The 22,646-nt window shown below is 41.6% G+C and overlaps 1 protein-coding gene across 1 annotated transcript in view; it reads right to left on the minus strand.

Moving 5' to 3' along the window:
- LOC107188305 (eye-specific diacylglycerol kinase) overlaps window positions 1–14,398 on the minus strand; it is a 39,924-nt gene extending 25,526 nt beyond the window's left edge. Inside the window, exons 1-2 of the mRNA XM_015576580.1 lie at window positions 13,401–14,398; window positions 1,639–1,780 (exon numbers count right to left, since the gene is read on the minus strand). Coding sequence (XP_015432066.1) covers window positions 1,639–1,780; window positions 13,401–14,398 — 1,140 coding nt within the window. The remainder of the gene's footprint in view (window positions 1–1,638; window positions 1,781–13,400) is intronic.
- Window positions 14,399–22,646: the final 8,248 nt, after the last annotated feature.

The raw sequence follows: 22,646 nt of genomic DNA on the forward strand, positions 1-22,646 counted from the left end.
AAGCTGCTTCGTGTTTCGCCTTAATAGCCACGTATCATCCAATTTTGCAGTTCTGCCTCGTCACCGCGCAATATCTCCATCCGAAACCTTCCCGCGAGTTTAAAAAAGCCAACACACGAGATGCAAATTTTAATACAGGAAGCGCCGACAGGAAATTAAGGTGGCATGTTTTATTCATGCTTCCATACGAAAATGAATTTCGAAATACTTTTGCAAAATTTCATTCGGTTTGCAAATATTATAACGAAACCCATTGGAAGAGAATCGTCACAGTTCTTGTATTATATTTTCATCGCGACAAAATTCCTGTTCGAAAACAAAAATAAAACGACTTCCTGTTCGAACCAATAACAAAACACCTGTGTGAGCCCCAAAGCTGTCAAATCCGAATTCCCAATTTACGATGTTTTTTTATTTTTATTTGTATTTACCTCCCAAGTCGATTCTCGAACACATCTTTGTTTCCTCCCTCTCTTTCCGAGACGATATTTCAAAAATTCTCGCATTCCACGCACCAAAAGATTTTGCGTGCTGGCCTCGATGGGCTCGGGGGGTGGGTTGCACCGACAACAAAACGTCGCCGCACAAAGGAGCTTTTTATTGGCGCGTACAAATTTCCACGTTATTTAGCCGAGTGTGATTTTATCCGACGGTGACAGTGAAGGTTGGCTAAGAGTGGAAAACGATTAAACAAAAAGCTCCCAACGATACCGACAATACCCAGATAGACAATGAACGGTGTTTCTTCAGGGGGTGGACGGGGGGGGGATTGTATTCAACCACTAGTTAATTTCCTGTTTCGGTGACACCGTTTGGTTCGGATAAGTCCCTTGTAAAGCGGTGTTCACTCGTCTGTCTGTGAGCGAGACGCCCATTTCCTCCGCGAAAAGAACATAAATCAAGGGGGAAGATTAAACGGACTGTTGCGCGCCCAGCAATGGTGCGCACTCGGACTCGTTCGTTCTATGTCACGCATTGAGAGAGCCATTGTGTCACTGTATATATTTTTTAAATTAACCACTCGACCACGGGATTCGTTACGTCTGTACTGTTGCAGAGATCGTAACCCCATTTATCTTGCAGTTGTTTTAAAGAAATCCAATTTTATAATAGCGGGGCTCTATTGAAACATTGTTAAAAATTGAGAAAAATATGGGCACTTCAAAATGGGCCACATGAAAATTAATTGAAGCTACGTCGAAGCACACCGAATGTTCGAGAAGCGTATTTTAATCCGCAGTAAAAGCTCCGATAGATGTATTTACTGCAGGATGAAATTTTATATTCAATACCTGCATGTATCATTTCCTCGAAATGTTTCTTCGATTTATATTAACGGCACGTGTGCTATAATATGATATCGAGGGCGATAAAGGAACTCGTACTGTGACAAGATCAAATTTCATTTAAATAAATCGTTACCATTTAAAAATTCTCGCTTTTTTTTCAAACACCGCGAAGCGAGACAAAAACTTTCTCACAAACCCAATAGAGAACAATTCCTCTAGTCTCTGAACATGTACGGCAATTCAAGACAAAATTCATCGAAGCAAGGACATCCTATATCGGCTGAAAATCTTGATAGAACGTGACAATATACGAATGCCAGATAATAATAGATGAACAGAGACAACTTACGGAACAGTCATTGACGTAACAGAAATCGCCGGAAGCGGACGTCGGTACCCAAAGATGTTCTCCATTAACTGCTCCGGGACCCCAATCGGGCGTCGATCGTGGTTCACGGTGACCGGCACTCGTTCCGCCCTCCTCTCTCCCTCTGAAACCGCAAGACACTCGATTACGGACTGTCACTTCCGCTATCGGCCCCCAGGCACGATGGGGGCGGGTTCTTGCAGCTGACGTTAATACCACTACAGAAATTCCATCGAAACCGCGGACAACAATGCGTGCCAGACACAGTTGGGCAACAAAAATGATTTTTCAAAGTCATCTTCAATTTATTGCAAACACACCTATAATTTTCTTACGCCTATCTGTTAGAGAATTTCAAGACGAATTCGATAAGTATCATAACATAACATCTGTTACTTTTTTTTTTTCATCTGGGTCGAGAAAAGATTAAGGAAATATTCAAACTGTAATATTACAAAGAATATCGTATGCCATTGTACGCGTTCCGATGTTGAGCTCTTGCCTACTGTTTGTAAACGTTTCGTTCTGTACATTGGAACATATATCTAATGATATCTACTGATCACGATTCGTGGTTTACCTTGTATATCACCGATCGTCTTTCGTTTTATTTCTCCAATAAATTTCTCGCAGACTCAGGACAGAGGAAGGATCAGGTCCGAGACGTGGGAACGGGTCCAAGAATATCTTGGAAGACAATCGCCGCGGCGCCGTATGCACAGTATATTTCAGACGACACGACGGCCAAAGAGGGACTTAATACTATCCGGCGGAAGCCCCGCGGGAGGAGGTGCTCGTGAAACATTCAAGGACACTTTAAATTTCAGAGACGTAGCCCGCGACATAATGCGCGCAGCGGCGTGCAACTTTAATGACAAAAAGTCATCCCCCCCTCCCCCACTCCCTCCCATTCCCCACCATATAACCTAGTCTTCTCCAGTTCCCTTCGGACGATTATATAAAAATTTTAGGTTTCCAGACGCGGCAAAGCTTTGCTGGCTGGCTGCTGCTTTCTGCATAATTGGCCCGATGGAAATTGCCGGATATCTGGGTCAAACGCGGGACGACACTCGGAAACGTAACGGACGACGGGGTTTGCCTCGCCTGCGCGGATATCTGTCCTCGGATCGAATCATTCGAGCCACGAAACTTTAAGGATTTACGAACGAAACAGGGAAATATGTATAAAGAGTGGACCACGAAACGTGGATCAGCTTGGATTATTCTACTCCTAGCTCTTCAATTGCACAGTTTTTTTGGTTAGTTAGATAAGTCCCAATTATGGATGATGTCGGTATTTTAGAGGGTTAAATATATTTGTACGAATTAAAAGAACTGTTTTTATACAACATCAGAAATAATTTTTTCTAATTGTAGTTCACTTCCGTTTACATTACGTCTGCACATGTTGAGAATAAGATACTTTAGTATATGATTTTTGAGGACATTTTATGTATGGAAGTTCGCAGTCTATCTAGTATAATATAGACATCTGTGGTTATTACTGTTAATATAATTTTGTGAAGTTGCATGCGAATAATAGACAATTATCCCTGAAAGGATTTTTCTAAAAACTTGTTTCGAAGTTGAAATATTCCATGAACATTTAGAAACCGTGGTAACGATTCAATCTAAAAAATACCAAGCGAACTTCAATGGATTAAATAAAGAAATATTATTTAAATTATTCCAAGAAACATCTAAAAGCAAACAACCTTTTCATACATTCTCATTTACGCGAAATTAATTACACCCAACAATCCTTTAGCGAAACCAGTAAATATTACCTCGGCTTCGTTAGTTCTGCGATGTAACGTTAATTAAAACCGAAATATTTTATGTAACACTATAAAAGTGTTTCAAAACAATATTTTTCATAGACTAAGCTCCACCAGAAATTTTACCTGGTCCGTCTAATTAGGAAACGGCGAACATTACCAAAGAAAGAAATCGATGTTCAGAAGTAGTTCCATTCGGTGCCTTGGCAAACAATTTAAAATTAAGCTCGAAAGTAAAGCGGAGTTTCATGCAAAGTCATACTAAAACCGATATTCACGGGATTGAACTGCAAAAGGGGGAGAAAAGGAGGGCTTAACCAGCCAACTCAAATTTCGGTGCTGAACTTCGGGGTTAATCTGCGGTGCATTAGGGGGTATCATTGTCGGAACTTAAGGAACTCGTTAAATTCTGGTTACAAAGAGACACGGTAAATGAATTTCATAATGTCGACGGTGATTTTGGTCCACGAAGGAGAAACTGCGTACCCACTAAAATCTTGCAAATTCGCTTCCAAACAGTGTCACGGAATCAATAGTAACTATGTACTCGTAGAATTAATTCTTTTTCATAGCAACGAACCGTGCAGAGGACAAAATGACTAACTTGACTTTTTAAACTTTTTTAATATTCTAGCGTCAAAACAGCACTTGATCGGTGTTTAACTTTTAAAATAAATTTCCTTGATGATTTCGTGCTGGAATTAATCATTTTGGCGAATGGACAGCAGAATTAATTTTCTAGAGGGGAAGCTGTTGGTGGTCTAACATCCTTTCCAATGCTTAACACTTTGACTGCCATGCAAATATGGTTAACACTAAGTATATACATTGGACTATTTAAATACCGTTACACAATTTTTGCTAACATTAACATGACAGTATATTTTAAAACAAGACCAACAGTCTCTATTATCTAAACGCATATATTTTTGATGATCGACTTAAACAATGAAATAAAATGTGTCTGACTATATACCGCCTTTTTCACTGTGGCAGGCAACGTGTTAACTGAAAAGGCACATTCCACTGAATATTAAATTGTTGGGGAATAAATGACAGTACATAGGTACTTCAAATCGACACAAACGTTAAATTTCAACAGTTCGATTATTTTGAAAATCGAAATGATTAAATTGAAATGATTTCGCCATGACTGAAGTAGTCGCGTTTCTAACACCCAAATTGTACTTTCATTTTTCAACATAACATTTCTTTGTTTCTAATGTAAATCAGGGTCCCAATTTCATAATAAAATTATCGTAAACAATTCTTTGTACGTTACAGGTTGTTATTAATTAAAACTAATAAAGTACCGGTATCAGGAAGCCTGCCAGTAATTGGGACATTTCCCCTAATCTACGGTTAACAACACCACAACGGACAAATTCTAAATACATAACCGGAAGTTGGCCGTGGAACGGTCGGGGGCTATACACGCCATATATGTGAAATTAGTTCCTTAATAATGGACGCTTTACGGCCAATTAAGAATTCACTGGCATCCCCTCGAGAATACGCGTGGCTGTAATACCGAGCCTGAAAATTTCATTTGCCAATAGACCCACCCCTGCCGTGGTGTTCTATGGGCATTTCGAGACCACTCAATATTCAAAAGTCCAGCTCTGCCACCGGCCGACCAAACGGAATCCGGCTCGTTTGTCAAATCTGTTGTCGCGAATGCAGCCCAACGCGGCCTCGATCGAATTCTTAACGAGTTCGGGGAACATCCAAATTTTCCCCACCTCTTTTTAAACCAGGGTTTTTTTTTCGCGTCAACAAACCACGCCGTCATCTCACGGCTAACAAAGTGGAAATTCTACGTTCACCTGGCACGATAAACATTTTCCATCAACGTTCCTCCCCCTCCCCCTCCTCCACGTGACGGCTTTTCGCTGGAAAAATCGATAAAAAACTATCCTTGTGCAATACACACCTGTTCAAAACGAGTCATTTCGAAATTTTTCACTGATTTTTGTACATAGAAAAGTTTGCGCGAGAGTAACAACGTGGTGATTGTAATGGCTCGGGGGGTTTTTCTTCATCGAGATTCTCCGTATTGGCTGAGAGTAATTCACTCGGGCTGTGTTACGTGAATGTTATTCGAGCTTTCGAATGTTACAGGCGGACTGGGCATGTATTTTTAGAACAAATTGTGAAATGTTTGTAATGGGACACTGCCGGAAGCTTGAATGATGCTTCATAGGATTTTTACATATTTGAATTTTAGAAAGAGCATTGATAAAAAAAATTACAGTCACCACGGAAAGTAAGTTAACGACCAATTGAAGAGTACTTGTAGAAAACCCTGTGTGTGCTGTTTGTTAGTTGTAAAGAATACTCAATGTGCCATTTGTTTAACACTAGAACCTGTTTGTTCCTGGATTATTTGCATAGAGAACCAAAAATATAACGCTTGAATTGGCATTCACAGTATTTTCTCCTACAGAAGCGACGTTGGTTTTATTGTGTACCAGTGGTGCCACTTTTTAGCACTATTGGTAACTATTTAGCAAGGGAAATTACACTTACATTGTATACTACAGTATTCCCATTAGCCACGTAGAACATTTTTTCATTAAAAGAAAAAACTTTTTCAATTGCATTTAATATAATGTTTCGTCGAAATGCTACTAAAATAAATGCTGAACGTGTGCTGGTAAATCTTCAATAAATGTCAAAAGGAACACAGGAATGTATCGTCCCATAGCAACAGGACATCCATCATTATCCCGGAATTGAAACAATTCGAGGTAACGTTAACAGACTTCCTTGGCGACTGTACACGTCCCTTTGGAACTATATTTCTTATAAATTGGTTGGTAGAAATGCGAATTCCCATAAACATTCAGAAAAAGAACGAACACATCGCGTATTGTACTGACGAAAGAAAAGTATCGTCTCAAAATACGTTTGAAAATGATTGCTCTTAACCCTTCAATTAACCATCGAATGATACGGTGGATTTTAAGGTCGTATTTAGTAACGTGGGGTCGGATCCGACCCCAGCTCTGTTTTGTTATTTTCAGATATGTAAACAAAATTATTATCCTCAACTTATATTTTTGTTTCTTTATACATATAATAAGCTACGTATTAAACATTTATTAAATAATAAGAAATATTTGAAAACAATAATAATAAAAATATAAAAAATAGTGGGGATAGAACAAGGGGAACTATATCTTGGGTCTGATAAGACCTAAACATTACCGTTAGAGGGATGAAAAGAAGAACTAAAAATACATATAGATCTGAAAATCATTGGAGAAATAATAGATGAGACGTTTCTACGCCCAAATACAATCGTTCATAGGGATATAAATGATGAAATCCAATTAATTTCATCCCAGTCGCTGTAATCAACCCTCAAGACGGTTTTGCATATTCATGAACGATGGCACAGAACGGAATTGTAATAAATTATTATCTCTGGCTAATTAATCCTGCATAGAGTCTACGGTTAATGAAACTTCGTAGAATGGGAAATAAATCCGGCGAAAGCTTACGTAAAGCATTGATCGCGCGCGCGTAATTGACTTCGGAGACGAGGACAGCGTTCATCGTTGAACGGTGCGAAACGCGAGAAACCGTTCTCCGGAGAACGATGGAACGACGCGTGTCATTACACGAAGCTCGAAAATCGGTTTTTTCGTTTTCGTTCAATTCCACGCGCAGCGTGCACAGCAATCTTCTTCGTTAATTAATTTTTTAAAACGAACCTCGCGCTGTTAATAATACCGTTGGTATTAATAAATGTCAATGACTATCTACTGATATTGATAAATATATTTACCGTGGCACACCTAAAGGTTAAAACCGATTACAAACGTTAATTGAAGAGTGCTTGTAGAAAACACTGCAAATGTAAAGAAATAAATTCTATTTATAAAAAATTTTTATAGAAAATTTTTCAATTTTGGCAATTATGTTTTTTACAAGCACCCTTCAATCAGGGTTGAGGCTTACTCGTTGGAAGACAGGTGCAATTGTGGATGTCGACATTGTGTAATCTCTAATAACTTGACACGACTGGGTAACACTGACACTTAAACTTTAACCCTTAAAAGCTACCACATGGCCAATATTTCACCCCGTACAAATTTTATTTTAATACTGTTTAAAAAACCTAACAACCGTTAACATGAATTTCTTAGGTATTCATCAATATTACCAATAGTGATAATATTATTTTATAACAAATCAGTTTTTCTCCCTATATTTTACAATAAATGTAACGATCAAAGTGAGTTTGGAGTTATTGCTATGATAGCTGTTAATGGTTAATAAATGTGTGCACTAGTTGTATTCTATCTGAGCGATGGATGTGTCCTCACTGACTGCCGAATGTACACTGCGGAATGTCGGTGTGAATAGTATTGGCTTATTGTTGCGATTCAGTTTTCCATTGGTTGTATTTATGTGGTGGTGGAGATAATGATTTCTGATTGGTGCATGTTTGCGTGGGTCTGGTTATACGATGAGAACGAAGTGGGGCTCGACGTGTATTGTTTTTTTTTTTTTTTTTTTTTTTTTTTGGATTCTTGGTAATCACCGTTAAGAAATAACTGCTTTAAGGACCGTGGATATTTGAAGGTAATCTGTAGCCTGTCGAGGAATACCTCCTTATGACGGTTTGTCGAACATATTGACCAACCCAGGACGATTATTGCGACCTTTGTCTACCTGCGTCGAGTCGTAACAATTAGTTCTATTTAACAACAACCGGCAGCTACGCGGCTGAAGTCTTTTTTTTTCCTATTCAGCTGCGTCTGTTCAAAATATATTTATTAAGTATGAGTCAATACTATCTAAAATAATTAGTTACCTATTTGATTCTATCAAAAAACCTTTTGAATGAATTATGTAAAATTTTAAGAGGCTCCATCTACTCCGAAAGCGATCAAATGTACGTACATCCCCGCACTTTATGGGCCAATACGTTCATCGAATCTTCGCTGATAATGTCACTAGGTATTGTGGCCTCGCGTATTCATATTTATTCTAAACCCGTGAAATCCACAGATCAGGAACCGTTTCGAGACGTGAATCCTTCACCGGTAATACGATTTCTCCTATTCAACGCGAGGACCTTGAACGATCCGTTTCGTTGTATCGCGAATGAAAAAAGGGAAGGCTTTGAAAGGCCACGGGAACTGAATTTCGACTGGAAAATTTCATTTTATCGGCGAAACGTGTCCGGTGCCCTGGTTTTACGAGCTCTCTTTCTCTCTCTCTCTCTCTTGCCGGGCTTTTTATAACGCGAGAGATGGATAAGAGTATCGACAGTTTGTAACACACAATATCAAGTAGGGATACGAAAGTGGAGCGAGCAGGAAGGGGGGGGGGGAAATCGCTGAAAACTTCTCTTCCCAACGGCCCCGGTGTCTTCGACGAAAGTTCCATTATCTGCTACGTGCTCCGCGTTATCGGCACAGGGAGGAACGGTGATCGACGAGCAACGATACGATCGATACCCACCTTTTTTTTCCCCACGAATTACACGTCAAGTTCGTTTCCACCGACGAGAGAATAATCGGTTTGAAGTGTTCATCTTGGCGGGAAATTCGAATTCTTTGAAAGGTGAAACTGAATGAGTGCCACCCCTGCTTCTTTAAACGCTCGTCACCACTCCCGAAATATGAGCTGTTAGAGAGGCCTTACTATATCTTTCATGATTATGTATTGGGTTCTGTTATTCAACAGATTCCTACAAAAAATTCCCCCTACTGTCAAAAATTATATTTTAAAATAATTGTTCGTAATTAATCACAAAGGCCAGTAAAAGTCATTTTTTTCCAGAAAGGCGAAAGTATTAGATCTGGTCCTGCTAGTTTTTATAACTTTACTTCAAAAGTGAATATATTAAATTGTTCATTATGTTTTAAGAACATGAACAAACTATTGTTCATGTTCTTAAAACACCAGCTTAAACAAGGGATCATGTATAATTAGTAATGGACTGATTATCGAAGTTATAAGTACACAGCTTAACAAGTGAATAATTACGCACTTTATGACGGAGATTTAGACGAACTCATTTTATCATAAAATAGCCGTGATAGTACGGACATTGAGGCGATGAACTGTTAAATTTATTTACACAAATCGAACGGTTCGTTTGGCGGCGAAAGACTGACCAGGAGAGCGTTTAAAATCAGCCGAACGACATAAATCACTCGAACGAGTAAATACAGGGTGGGGACAGAACTTGTGGTGCAACCGGTGATTTCCTCGTGAAAAAAAAGAAGAAAATAACTCGAAAATGCAGAATAAATTTGGTTCATACGAGACTTTAATTCCGAGAAGATTGAATTTCAAATATTTCCCGGTACGCGTGCTTTTGCATACGAACGTGCCCGTCTATTACTGGCAGTTTCTACTTACAACAACCACTTACAGTCCTGAGGTATTATCTGTTTTCCATTTACGAAATTACGGGTTACATCACGAATGTATTTGAACGACAATTCATTAAATAACAATTAAATACCAATAATAGCAATAATATATAAAACAGCCAACAATTTTTTATGATCACTTACAATCCTCGGGTATTATTTTCCATTAGTGAAAGTACGTGTTAAATCGCAAAATAAGTCGCTAAATAATATTTAAATACCAACAGTAATAATAATATATCGATCAACCAACAATTGTTTTTGCATTTATCGAATATTACAATTCGCCTGTCCAATTATAATTGACAATTATAAATAAATATTTATTGTAAAGTATCTTGAACTGTTTTAAATTCGTAAATCTTATCCAACTGTTAATTTATGACAAACTGTTGTAAAATATCCAGTCATCGTTTGCAGCCATCGATTGAAGTAGAAGTAGGCAGTAATGCTCAGACGTGTGAGATAACAAGTGCTTACGCCTACAGACTCCGAACGAATAATATGTAAAAAAAGGCACCAGGTAATTCCTTATGAGAAAATAAGAAAGAAAAAAAAGAATAAAATTCTGTAATTCTCGACTTCGTTTTCGAGAAAATCTACTCTGAAAATTAATCTGAAATGCGTGTATTCATATTAGTAAGTAGAAACGGAATACAATGACCAGACACGCTAGCCAGCAGATGTTCAAACTCAATTTTCTGGAAAACTAAGCCGTGAATAACAAAATTTTATTCTATACTTTTCTCTTATATTTTCATAAAGAATCACGTGGTATCCCCGCTTTTACATATTATTCGGCCAGACCCTGCATACAGGAGAAAATTTTATTACACATCTGACTTCGAAATTTTCACGAAAAATCAGTAATGGTTCATTCTCGTCCTCTATTTATTTATTTACTTGTCGATCCTCCGTCGAGAAAATGCCTATTTTTTTTTAACGAAGGGCGATTTTGGGACACGGGACTCGCCCGGAATATTGAAATACTTTTTCCACGGCGGATTCCGGCCTGGGACAAGTTCCCGAACTTCCAGGGGAGTTTCGTCGCGCTCCGGCTCGTTGAAATTAAAATTGCCCGAACAGCGAAGTTTCGCGGCAGGAACGGGAGAAGGAAGAGGGCTCCACCGAAGGGAAATACAATCCCTTTGGGAGTCTCCTCCGCGCGCCGGCAGTGGATTCCAAAACGATTACCCCCATGATTTGATTAGAACCACATGAAATTGATACCGAAGCGCGGAAACTCTATTATGGTCGGACACGTGGCTCGTTTCCCTCGAATTTGAAATTTAACTAGGACGGAACTTTGAGTTCCGTTGAGTCCCAGTAACTACACAACAGTGGTTGCACGAGGTACATAAACTACCGTGTAGAAATATCGCGGACACTTATATTATGGTGCAAATCTGTAAAATATTCCATGAATATTTGTATATATTTTTTACACATGTCTGTATTAATTTTTATAATTATTCCTCATCAAAAGTAAATATATTAAATTATTATAGAGAAATATTTGTGATATTTATTAACAGATAATCTCTCTTAACCCTCGAGGATAAAGAGAGTTCGTACTGAAAATGATGAAGACGAGACCAGTGGGGTCGAACAAATTGCGTTTAATCCACCTGTATCGCGATTCGATGTAACAACGGTAATAAAAATCTCGTTATCCGATTTCGCCTAAGCTTGTAGCCAGGAATGGAACTTTCGTTTTAGAAGTTCCTCCGCTTTCAACTAACTTTGGTCAGACCACAATGAACTCTGCGTCCGGTGGGCTTCAATTAGACGCGTCGGTGTTCTAATCAACTCCTCTCTTGAATCATTGACGTCTTAATCTTCCCGAAATAGAAAAGCCCGATGCGCGAACGGCTCGCGCCGCGAGTTCCAACGGGTAGAAAAGACCGCCCCCCGATATCAGACGCCGTAAATGTACCAGGCAGTAAAATGAAATTGGCTTCGATTAAACTGTACGTATGAACTTTCGCGAGGGTGGAACCCGCCGGAACGCGGACACTTTACGAGAGAAACATGTCGCCTCTCCCTCTCGCTCTTTCTTTACGTGCCGTTCGTTAGCAGCGTGAAAATAGTTAAGTCTTGGACAGAGTTCGCGTTGGGATCAACCGTGTCCCCAGGTCGTATGAAAACTTAATGTACGATGAAATTTTTCCTAAAATAGCATAACTTTGTAAAAAGAAAAACAGAAGAATCTACAGGATGATATAAAGAAAAGGGTTCGTAACTTCTAGGGTAGATAGTACTTGCCAAATGATGAAAAAAAGGTCCTAATAAATATGGGTTGAATAATTAATATGTTCTAAGTTATAAACAATTTTCTGTATCGGTTAAAACGACTGACTTTTCGTTTCGGGAGCTATCGTATGGAAACAATGGATTATCTTATCATTTCTTCTTTTTTCTTTTTAATTCGCGAAACAATACTGTACTTCGCGGACACACGAAATACACGATTTACCTCAAACCGTGTTCCAGGAATCCAACGAGAAACGTTCGCTCAGATACCAAGTTAATTAATATTCGCGGGTGTATACATATAACTCGACCCCCCTAGGCTCGGTGTAAACATTTATATTCCCTGTGTCTCGCGACACGTTAAAATTAATCACATCCTCAAGCAAAACCGACGTGGGTGTTGCGTCACGATGCAAACACGCGCACCCGCGTCCACCCGATGCAATTAGTATGCAAACCCGTAAAATTGTCCTCGGTCAGTCCCTCCCTTGATTCTTATCGTTATTAACATCAAAAATATCCGCAACATTTATCACCGCACGAACAACATATCTCACAACCGCGTGCTCTGTACGTCGCAGGCGTGACCATTAGTTTCAACACTCCACGATCGACAACAATCGAGCGCAACACGCAACAACTCAGAAGAAAAGGAATTCAGAACAGAGACGACACGGGCGGAAAAAAAATAGCACAGAAAACGCGACGACAAAAGAAATTAAAAAAGGCAACATCGATAGAAACAGAGAAAAAACGGACACAAAAGCACATCGAATGTAAGACAGGCATGTGTGTGTGTGTGTACAGGATGAACCACGAATCGTGATCAGTAGAGATTGCTCTGTTATCAGCAGTCAGATGGAAAATGTTTTTATCAGGTATAGCATAGTTTCAAAAGAGCTTTAACGTAATTATAGCTAATTTAAAAACTCTTTTTTTTTCATGATTTTTCAAAGTCACCCTCAATTTTCTACAAAAAATTCAATTAAAAGAAAAATTAATACATGTTGTTATAATACTTACCGAATTCGTCTTGAAATCCTCTAACAGAAAGGCGAAAGAAAATTATAGGTGCATTTGCAAAGAATTAAAGGTGACCTAGAAGAATCATGAAAAAAAAAAAGAGTTGACAAAAAATGTGCTATAATCACGTTAATGCTATACCTGATAAAAACATTTTCGATCGGACTGCCAATAACAGAGTGATACCTACTGATCACGATTCGTGGTTCACCCTGTATATCGGTGGGCGAACATTTAAAATATTCAAAGTATTCGGAACAAGGGACTTGTTCCATTCACCAGACGTACCCACCCTCTTGTAGGTCGAGCCTCGGTGCCTGGCAGCAGAGCAGTGTACCTCGTCTGCGCCTCGGTAGGCAGAACGAACACTGACGCGGCGCGGTCCCGTTTCAACTCCGGAACGGTCAGAAATATATCTCTGACCACGAACTTGCACTTGCTGGACGCAACGTTATCGTCCTCGTCGTCGTCGTCGTCGTCATCCGCCTTATCCTCGTCCTCGGTCGAACTGACTACCGTGGGCAGCTCGACGGGATACGAGGTCAGTGCCTCCTGTCGGGCCAATTTCGGGGAAGCGATCGACCTTCTCCGTTCACGGCCCGGAAACAGACCGCCCCTGATCTCGCAGCTGGTGTCCGCATCCTCTTGCGATGCAACGTCCGATACGATTTCCGGTAGCACTGGGGGCGGTAGAACGGGTGGTTCGTCGAGGACGAGCCTTTCCGTGAACGTGGCCAGAGTGACACGTATCTCCGGGCTGCCCTCGCTTTTGTGCTCCAGTTCGGAGTCTTCATCGTCCGAGGTGTCATCCGCTTGGTCCGGCAAGTCGTCCTCCCTCGACGAAGGATCGTCGTCCTCCCTGCTCGAGTAAAGTCTCTTGTACTCTTCGACGCAGGCACAGTGGTAGCATCCAGATACTTGAATGGTCGGTGTCTCGGGACGACGAACGCTACCGAGGGACTGTTGGCTGGAGGACGATCCATAGCTTCTTTCGCAGACGTCGAAGCTCTTGGATCGTTGAGTACTTTGCAGATAAGGTACTCTAAGGGTCGCGGATCGCCGTCCACGCGAGGAATCCTGCGATCTGGCCGGCGAACAAGAGGACGACGAGGAGGAGGTCGTTCTGGTTGACCTGGAGTCCCTGACGTCGTCCTGGCGTTTAACTTCTAATTGAATCTCGTCGAAAGAGGCCGATCTCACCTGCTTCGGCACCTCCAGACTCGACTGAGACTTCATCTCGGCTCCCGTTGGGGTACGCGACCTCTTGAAGGTCGAGCGCAACCTCTGCATTCTCACTTGGCAGCTATCTATTCGACTTTAGCTCGTTCTTGCAGTAGGACAGATCGAACACGTTTGCCCAATGGGATCGTAACCTTGCCAGCTCCTCCTCCTCCTCTTCCTCCTCCGTTTCTCCTACGCCGCTCGAACCTCGATCCTCTCGTTTCTGTACGTACGTGGTCTCGGTGGGTAGCTCGATCACCTCGGTACACCTTGGCAACGAGGAAGCCGACTCGAGCTGCCCGCGACCGCACCCTTCCTCCACCTTCGTCTTAGCTGCCGGTTTGCAGCCCATCATAAGTAACCTCTCGACGGTTCGTCCTTCGGCTTCCGCGCCTTCGATTTACCAAGACCGTTTTTTTACGTCCGCAAAGGGAATCGTTCTCGAACTGAATACGTATGCTTTTTCTGTGGTGTAGCCGTGAAGTCTGCAATGTGATTCCCTCGAATTTTCTTGGGAGGATATCTTAGGCTACTATTGGGGATGGATATGATTTACTTCACGATTGATGCACGTTGGTCTCTCGTTAAGATTCAGAAGATATCACTGTCTGAACATTCTTGATTGTCTAGGGCTTGAAATAAGTTAAGGGTAATCATCGAAATAGTTCGCAAAGATCTAAACAGTCTACCCTGTTTTCGGGTCCTGTGATTTACACACCTTCATCTCTTCACTAATAATGTTAACAAGTTTATATATATATTTAATTTCACCGGTGTCACATTCGCTAAAACGTTTGGGATTGTTCTCGAGTCTCTCGATGCCTGTATTTTATTAACAAACACAACGCGAGATTACCGCCAGGACGATTCACTCCGTGGACGAAATGTTGGAAGTTACCTCCCGAGTCACTATACTCCCATTACACGGATTAATTAATATTTGTAATTTACGAAAACGTGACGCAGAACACGAGCCGCAATACGTCTTATATAGTCGCCATCCCCCACCCCATCGGCGGCCGGTTGGGATCTATTTGCTAAAATTACATTCCGATCCGGGACACATCCGACGCCACGTGGAGAATGACGTCCTCGATCCGGGCGGAGTATTTGCAATTTAAGCCCCTTTTCCCGGCCGACGGAATTTCCTCATCGCCGCCTTCGATGATCACACTTTCGCAAATTAAACGCAACCCAACCTCCACACCGTGCGCACCCAGAAAGATGAAATTTATTCGAGGCTATCCTCCTTAATCGTCACGCTCCCAGCTCCGTATAATTTTATCTCTCCTCCCATCCCATTCAACACGTGGGACACACCGTGTCTTCTAGAGTGCACACGATGCTGCTTCCGAGGCGAATCGCCCCGAAACGATCCGTTTCCTTGGCAATTTCCCTAGACCGGATGAAAATACGCCCCGAGTAACGTCATCCAACGGATTAACAGGAAGACCAAGCTGTGTTCCCACGTTTCGATCATCATCAAGGCGAACAGTTTGCTTCGGACGTCTTTACTCGCGCACAACAAAAGCACCAACGGTAACCGACCCACGAACACTGCAACGATTATTCTCCTCGAGCTGTTACACTGTAGATCCCTCAAAGACGAAACAATACCTTCAAGCCCAGTCGTTTACAAATTGCCACGAGTGTACACTGATCGTATGGTCTTCAAAGAACAAGGATTATCTTCTCACAGCCCAGTGATCATAACATCAGACACGTTAACAATTAACAGTTTATTCTATTGGTGCGTCAATATTATTAAAAGATATCGATCAAAGCCTGACAAGTATTCGATCCCAAACAGCTGTAAAACCCACCGTTTTATGTCTCTTTCTCTCTCTCTCTCTCCCTGTGACTTCTGAAAGGCCAGCCAGGCCAATTAGACGGTAGGAAGTTAATTGGGTCAGCCTCCCGAGAGATCTCTAATCCCTAACCCCCGACGGTTAAGCTTCGTCACGAACCTCGCACACGATTCACCAAACAGTTCCGTGGATGATCGCTTTAATCGTTCCACGAACTCCTGGATGCGGAAGTGCAATCCTCCCGTAAGGGTTGACAGACGCGAACGGCCGCGAACCGATCGTGCTCGACGACGCGTGAACCATAGTCGAAGGTCACGCGTCGCAACACCGTGTCCCCCAGCGAGAGGACACAAACCTCGACGGAAAAACACGTGATACGGTTAGGTGGTTCGTTCGAAACGCCACCCCACGCGTTCTATTGGGCTTCACTCTTCGTTTTCTCTGTCGGCCGCGGAGGAGACTCTCTTCTCTCGAGCAAGCACCAGCATCGATCCACGAGCTTTACCAGCCCCGTAACTTAATTCCCGAAGCGACGCGCATCGGCGATCCCCCGTCGATTGAAATCCCATAAAATATCGACGGTATGTATGTGTGTACATACGTGCATGTAGCGCTAGAACTACCTTCGTGTAACAAACACAGGCACCCCAGCCGCTCAGGTAATCTCCATTATCGCCGGCGTCGAAGTTCCGCCGGCACGCGGCGGGTAACCACCACGACCCCTGTTTCCTTTTAATCCTCGAACCGCGTGACACCGGAACCGCCGACACGAAACATTTCACCGATCTAGGGGCTTTTCTTCTTTATAAAGATCATTCGATCGGTAGGTGATCCAAGTTAAAATTTCGTTTTATCAATCATCTAGATCCAAGATCAGAATGAACCACGAGTAACACAATTCACGTGACGCCGTTCGAACCGGTCGCTAGGTAAACACCACACGAGGTGGCCACACTCTACTTGACGAGGTATCCTGTTGATCGATGGATCACCCCTAAGTCCAAGTCCTCGCGACGCGTGCACGCGGACCCCGTGTATCTCGCCTGCGAATGTTTAGAACCCCGTTTCTCTATCACCGTCGCGACTTTCTTCGCACGCTCTCTTTTTAGTTTACTTTTTTTCTCTCTCCCTCCAAGTCGAGCACGAGGGCGGTGGAGGGCGCACACAGAGACAGGTGGAAGGGAGACGGAGAGAAACAACAGAGCCGCACAGTTCCGCGGAACAACGGGACTAGGTGTACGCGTAACGGCGCCGTGAACAGGGGTTAGACTGGTCGGACTGGTGACCAGGGCTCGGCAGTGCCGGATGCCACGAGAGGCAAAGTGGGGGGTTAACACTGGGCTATCGTCCTCTTTCTCTGATCCTCGAGCTGTTCACCCTCTTGCTCGCTCGCGCCCTCCTAGCCGTCGTCGGTCAGACATGCGCCCTCCGCCACCGCCGACAGGTCCCACCGTCGTATGTGTGCGTGTTTCTCTCTGTGTGTCCTTCTTTCTATCTCTCTCTCTCTCTCTGTCACTCTGTCTGTGTGTGCTTGTGAATCGTGGATACACGGGCGGGTGGTAAAGCGAATGAGGAGGAACACCGATGCCACGGAACGACGACGACGACGAATTGGAGATTGCGCTACGTACCCCCTCCCGCCGACTCCAGCAGGGAAAACGCGTGACGCAAGGAAGGGCAGACACGTGTGGAGCCTCCTTCCATCCCTGTCTTACTCTCCCTCTATCCTCGAGTAAGGTGTACCCAGCCCCTCTACCTTTTTTCACTACCTTTTTTTTTCTTTCTAGCTCTATCCTCCCCAGCCCCCTTCGTCCACCAACTTGCCGTGTGTTTTTGTTTGGTACGGGGAATTTCAGAGACGATGCTGGCTTCCGGGTACACCTCGTGTCCAGATGGTAAAGGCGGGTTCGGAGAACGGAGGGAGAGAGGAGATTGCTGGGGCGGCTGGTTTTGCGGATGCTTGATTTCGGGTCTACGGGAACATTCTGAGGTAGCTACGTGGTTCATGTCCGGTGCGGTCAACCTTCTGACCTGAGATCCACATGACCCGTGGAAATTTTCTGTCGCTCGAGTGAGGGGAGTTTATTGTGGCTACGCACTCGGATCGGGAATTTCTGATCGCGATGATGCTTGGAATACAGTACTTGTTATATATTAATGGAGATGATGTTTCTGTTTTTATGGATCTCTATTGATGGAAGTAAGTAAACTGTGGATGTGTTTATGGGGATATCAGTGGATGCATACTTTATCATCTTTTTGGCAATATTTGAAACATTTCTTGACGATCGACAGTATGAAACTTCTTTAAATGACATTCAAACATTAGAAAAATGGATTTGCTGTGACTACTAGTTCGCAATTTTTTTTAAATGTTTTAAAAAGTATTACGTTAAGAAATATGATTTACATTTAATTCTCGCCTCTGCAAAGATAGCCTCAAAAAAAAAACTTGTGGATTATTTAGATCGTTAAGATGTACAAGAGACAGTGAACTACTAAGTTTTTAAATTGGAACATATCTTAAAGGTATTCTTCTATAATAATTCATCGATTGTTTTTCACATTAATAGATTCTACCTGTTGAATCATTGACTCAAACAATGATATTAATGATACTTCAGCGGACTTATCTGTTCAGTAATAAACTCCTGTAGGTTTCATAAAATCCAACGAGTTAGAAAATTCTGTCGTAGTGCAACCGGAAAAGAACAAATTTGAGAAAACCAATTCTGAAAACCAGTCCAATACGATCTGATTACATTATCGGCCCACTACTCACTATTTCCACTTATATCAATGATTATAAACATCGAAGTCACATAAAACACACCAATACCAACGGAAACCAAATAACACCGCACCACCTTTGATGTTCGCTGCAAGTAGAAACAACAAGCAATGGGCAGACACGTCAGCCAAGTTGCACTCAATCATCGTACGCGTGCTCGCGGAACCTTCAAATAAACAAAACAATACTGTATTCCATCACCTTTTCCATTCAAGTCTCACGAATAATTGATTCGTTGCACTACAATTTCCATTAAACTCTGTATAAGTGGTTCGATAAATCTTTAATCAGACAACCTGGTTTCCAGGTTTCGCAGAAGTTCTTCCAGCCAACAATCAGAGTCCGTAAAAAATATCCAACGAAAAAACATGCATTTGATTGGTTAGAGAAAAATGTAAATAAAAATAAAAATTGATAGCCGAAGGAATATCACTGATTTATAATAATTTTAGGTTAAACAATGATCTTGAACATACCTGGAACATCTTTCAGAATGACTTGGACACAAATTGGCAAAATAATAATCCGTTGCAAATGTAACACAATTCGTAGTCGACCCGATTTAATGAAATCGGAAAATTCTGGCATAGATTCCCAAAAAGACTAAAACCGCGCGTAAAAATCTGACAAAGGAATTTGTGAAAGTGAGTATAGACTATTTCGAGTGGAATCAGAGGAAAATTATTTTAAAACCAATTCACTGTTAAACTTCCATGATTCAGTTGGATAAATATTCACGAATAAAATAAAGACACTAATTTTATACGAGATATTTAAGACTGTTCACAAGGCTGAATGTAATTTACATTTTCTCTAGAATATACAAGATTAATAAGAATTCGTTCAGTTCGTAATTTCAGTGACTTTTTAGTTCCCACTTATTCAGCATTTAGTGGCAAAAGCGTCCGGTGACTTGTGGACAGAAGTATACTATATCTCTCTGCCCTCGTTTCACCGTGAACTATACCCCGTTATTTGTCCCCTTGTAACATAAAGTAGTATGTAAGTAACAATAAAAACAAACTATAGAACTTTCCCGTAGACCTGACAAGCTGGTCATATGTACATAGTTCTCGCGTGGAAAGAGGGTGGAGTCGGTTTCACGGTCGACAAATTTCCCACGTTTATTTGCAAGAAGTTTCCTCGACGAAAGTGCTCGCTCGCGGTCGCCCCGGGGTTGTTTAAGACACGACAATATTGAGACGGGTTAACGTGAACGTCTCTTTTCCGTCTACGGATGCCGCACAAACGTTCTATTCCTGTCGTTCATCGTCGACAGCGATACGAGTCAGACTCGTTGATTTCAGCGACATATAAAGCTGCCTCTTATAGAGATTTTTCGTGGACTGACAGGACAGACACAGGTCTCGGATAATGTAGCTCGGTTTTTCTCGTCCCTGAAACATCTACCACGACGTGAACAACGAATTTCCAGTGATAATTCGTGTTCTGAGAAGAGGTTTGCAATATGTATGCCATAATCTCTTTATAAAAAGGGTCCTTAGGGAAAGGGAGCTTAAAAATTCGTCTTCAGAAGTCTCAGGGGACCCAAGGCCCAACGAAGGGACTCTAAAAGATGTCTAGGGAATCTACAATTCCTCAAAGGGAATATAAGGATCTCCATAACGCCTTCGTGGGCATTTATCCCTAATCCATAAACCCTCAAAGGGCATCTATAGACCCTCAAAGTGAACCTAAGGAAGTATTAACCTAAGGAACCCACAGGTCCTCAAAGTGAACCTAAAGATCCTAGGAGAACCTATGGTTGCTCAAAGGGTCAGTTCATCTTCCACGAAGAGACAGTTAATTTCAACGAATACGCAACCGTAAAGCTGCCTGTTATGAAGATTTTTAGCAGCCAGACAAGCCAGACACATGATCCTCGCGTAATCAACTCGGTCTTTCCCGTCCCTGGAAACTCTACCATAACATAACCAACGAATCTCCAGCGGTAATTCGCGTTCCGAGAAAAGGTTTCCACTATTTATACTTTTTCGTCGTTTGAATCGAAACATAGATACCGTGGGCGTGGCCGTTGGTTAATTAAATATCACAAGCCGGGCGGAAGATTCTCGTCACGAAGATTCTGCTATGGACGTCGCCAAGGGTGACTACCGAGCAGACTCCAGGTACGTTGATGATCATCATCTCTTTATAAATTCGTGAACACTGTATTTTAAGATGTTCACTGCCACGGTAGTCACCAGTGATCGACTTTATTAAATTATAAAGGACTTCGTAGCATCTTGGACGCGCCCAGGCTGTTAAATAATAATTTCGATCGATTTATAGTTGATGGAGTATTTATGGGCGAGATTAGTTTCGCCGTTTGCGCCGACTGCATTATTCAGACCGGAATGCTGTAGCCCCATTTCTATGCAGAATAATCGATACGAGCGATTAGCGTCGGGCGAAGCATTTTCAGTTGACTCGGAAAAACACTTGACGAACAAAGAACGGGGCGACCGACGCGATTTTCTCCGTGGGTGGAGAGATTCGAGAAAATAAAAAGGGGAGTTTGAAATTCAAGGAAGCAAACTTTCCTTCGATTTCCATCTTACGAATTTCTTCTTTAAATAGAATTTAAAAAGCAATCGTTTTGCGGTTTACGTGATCTAACTTACTTCAACGAAAATGTATGAATTCTGAAATAAATATTAGACTCCTAGAAATTATTTTTGAAAAGATAGACTATAAAAATATAGGACACATTACTGTAACTGTTGTGGGTTAAAGAGTAGTAGATACTGAACATTTTATAGTACCTTTCATGACTTTGTAATTCTACGTATGTCTATTATTAATGTTAATATTAATAGTATTAAATTCTCGAGAATGATTTTGGATTAAGGATTAATATGCTGTTTCACTGATACTTGTCCTCATTCTTTAATGTTTTCCACCAATTCGAAAGAACGAAAGGGTAGAAAGATGTTGTTAATTAAAACTGTGTCACCATATAATAATACATCTAATAGAATTTTTTTAATTCTGTACGTATGGAAGTTGATCGTTTAACGGTCAAGATGGATAAAAAATTAATACGTCCCTTCCCCAATTTGCTTTTCACAATAACTATGCGTGATTACGAAACGTTATATCTTGTAGCTAATATCCCCTTTCCTTGATGTATCAATATTTGAACACAGCACGGTGGTATCATTAATTGTTTAAAGTAAAATTCCCGGAGCGTACGTTTAATCTTCGGGTATTCGTGAAATTTCTTTCCATATTTCATGAACCTTTTTTTATCGTTTTCGTATCGGTATTCTCTCGACAGACGACTACGTAGCGTTTTGTAAAAGGTTTCTTTTCACTGGGATACATTTCGAAGAATAAACTCACAGGTTCGACTGATATTGCTTTCTGAAAAGGTGCTGAACTTCCAACTTGGAACTATACACCAAGAACAAGCAGAGAAAAGCAATCAATAAACCTTGGAAACGGGTAATTCCCTCTAAAAAGCCGGGGAAGTGTACCGGTAGGTGAAACACCGCTATTCTTTTCAGTCTCCGAACTTCTGCCGGATTAAAGCGGAGAATACCGAAGTGGCGATTCTCTGTTTGTCGTGCTAACGAATGAAAATTGCGCCGTCAATGTTTACTGAAATCTTGTCCTTCGTTGTTAAGTAAGAATCTATTTGCAGTTATACTCGCAACTTTGCCTTATATTTCTGTCACGCGAACAGTTTCGAATACTTTACGGTATCTATAATTTG

Source organism: Dufourea novaeangliae, unplaced genomic scaffold (assembly GCF_001272555.1).
Source record: "Dufourea novaeangliae isolate 0120121106 unplaced genomic scaffold, ASM127255v1 scaffold118, whole genome shotgun sequence".
Lineage (NCBI taxonomy): Eukaryota > Metazoa > Arthropoda > Insecta > Hymenoptera > Halictidae > Dufourea > Dufourea novaeangliae.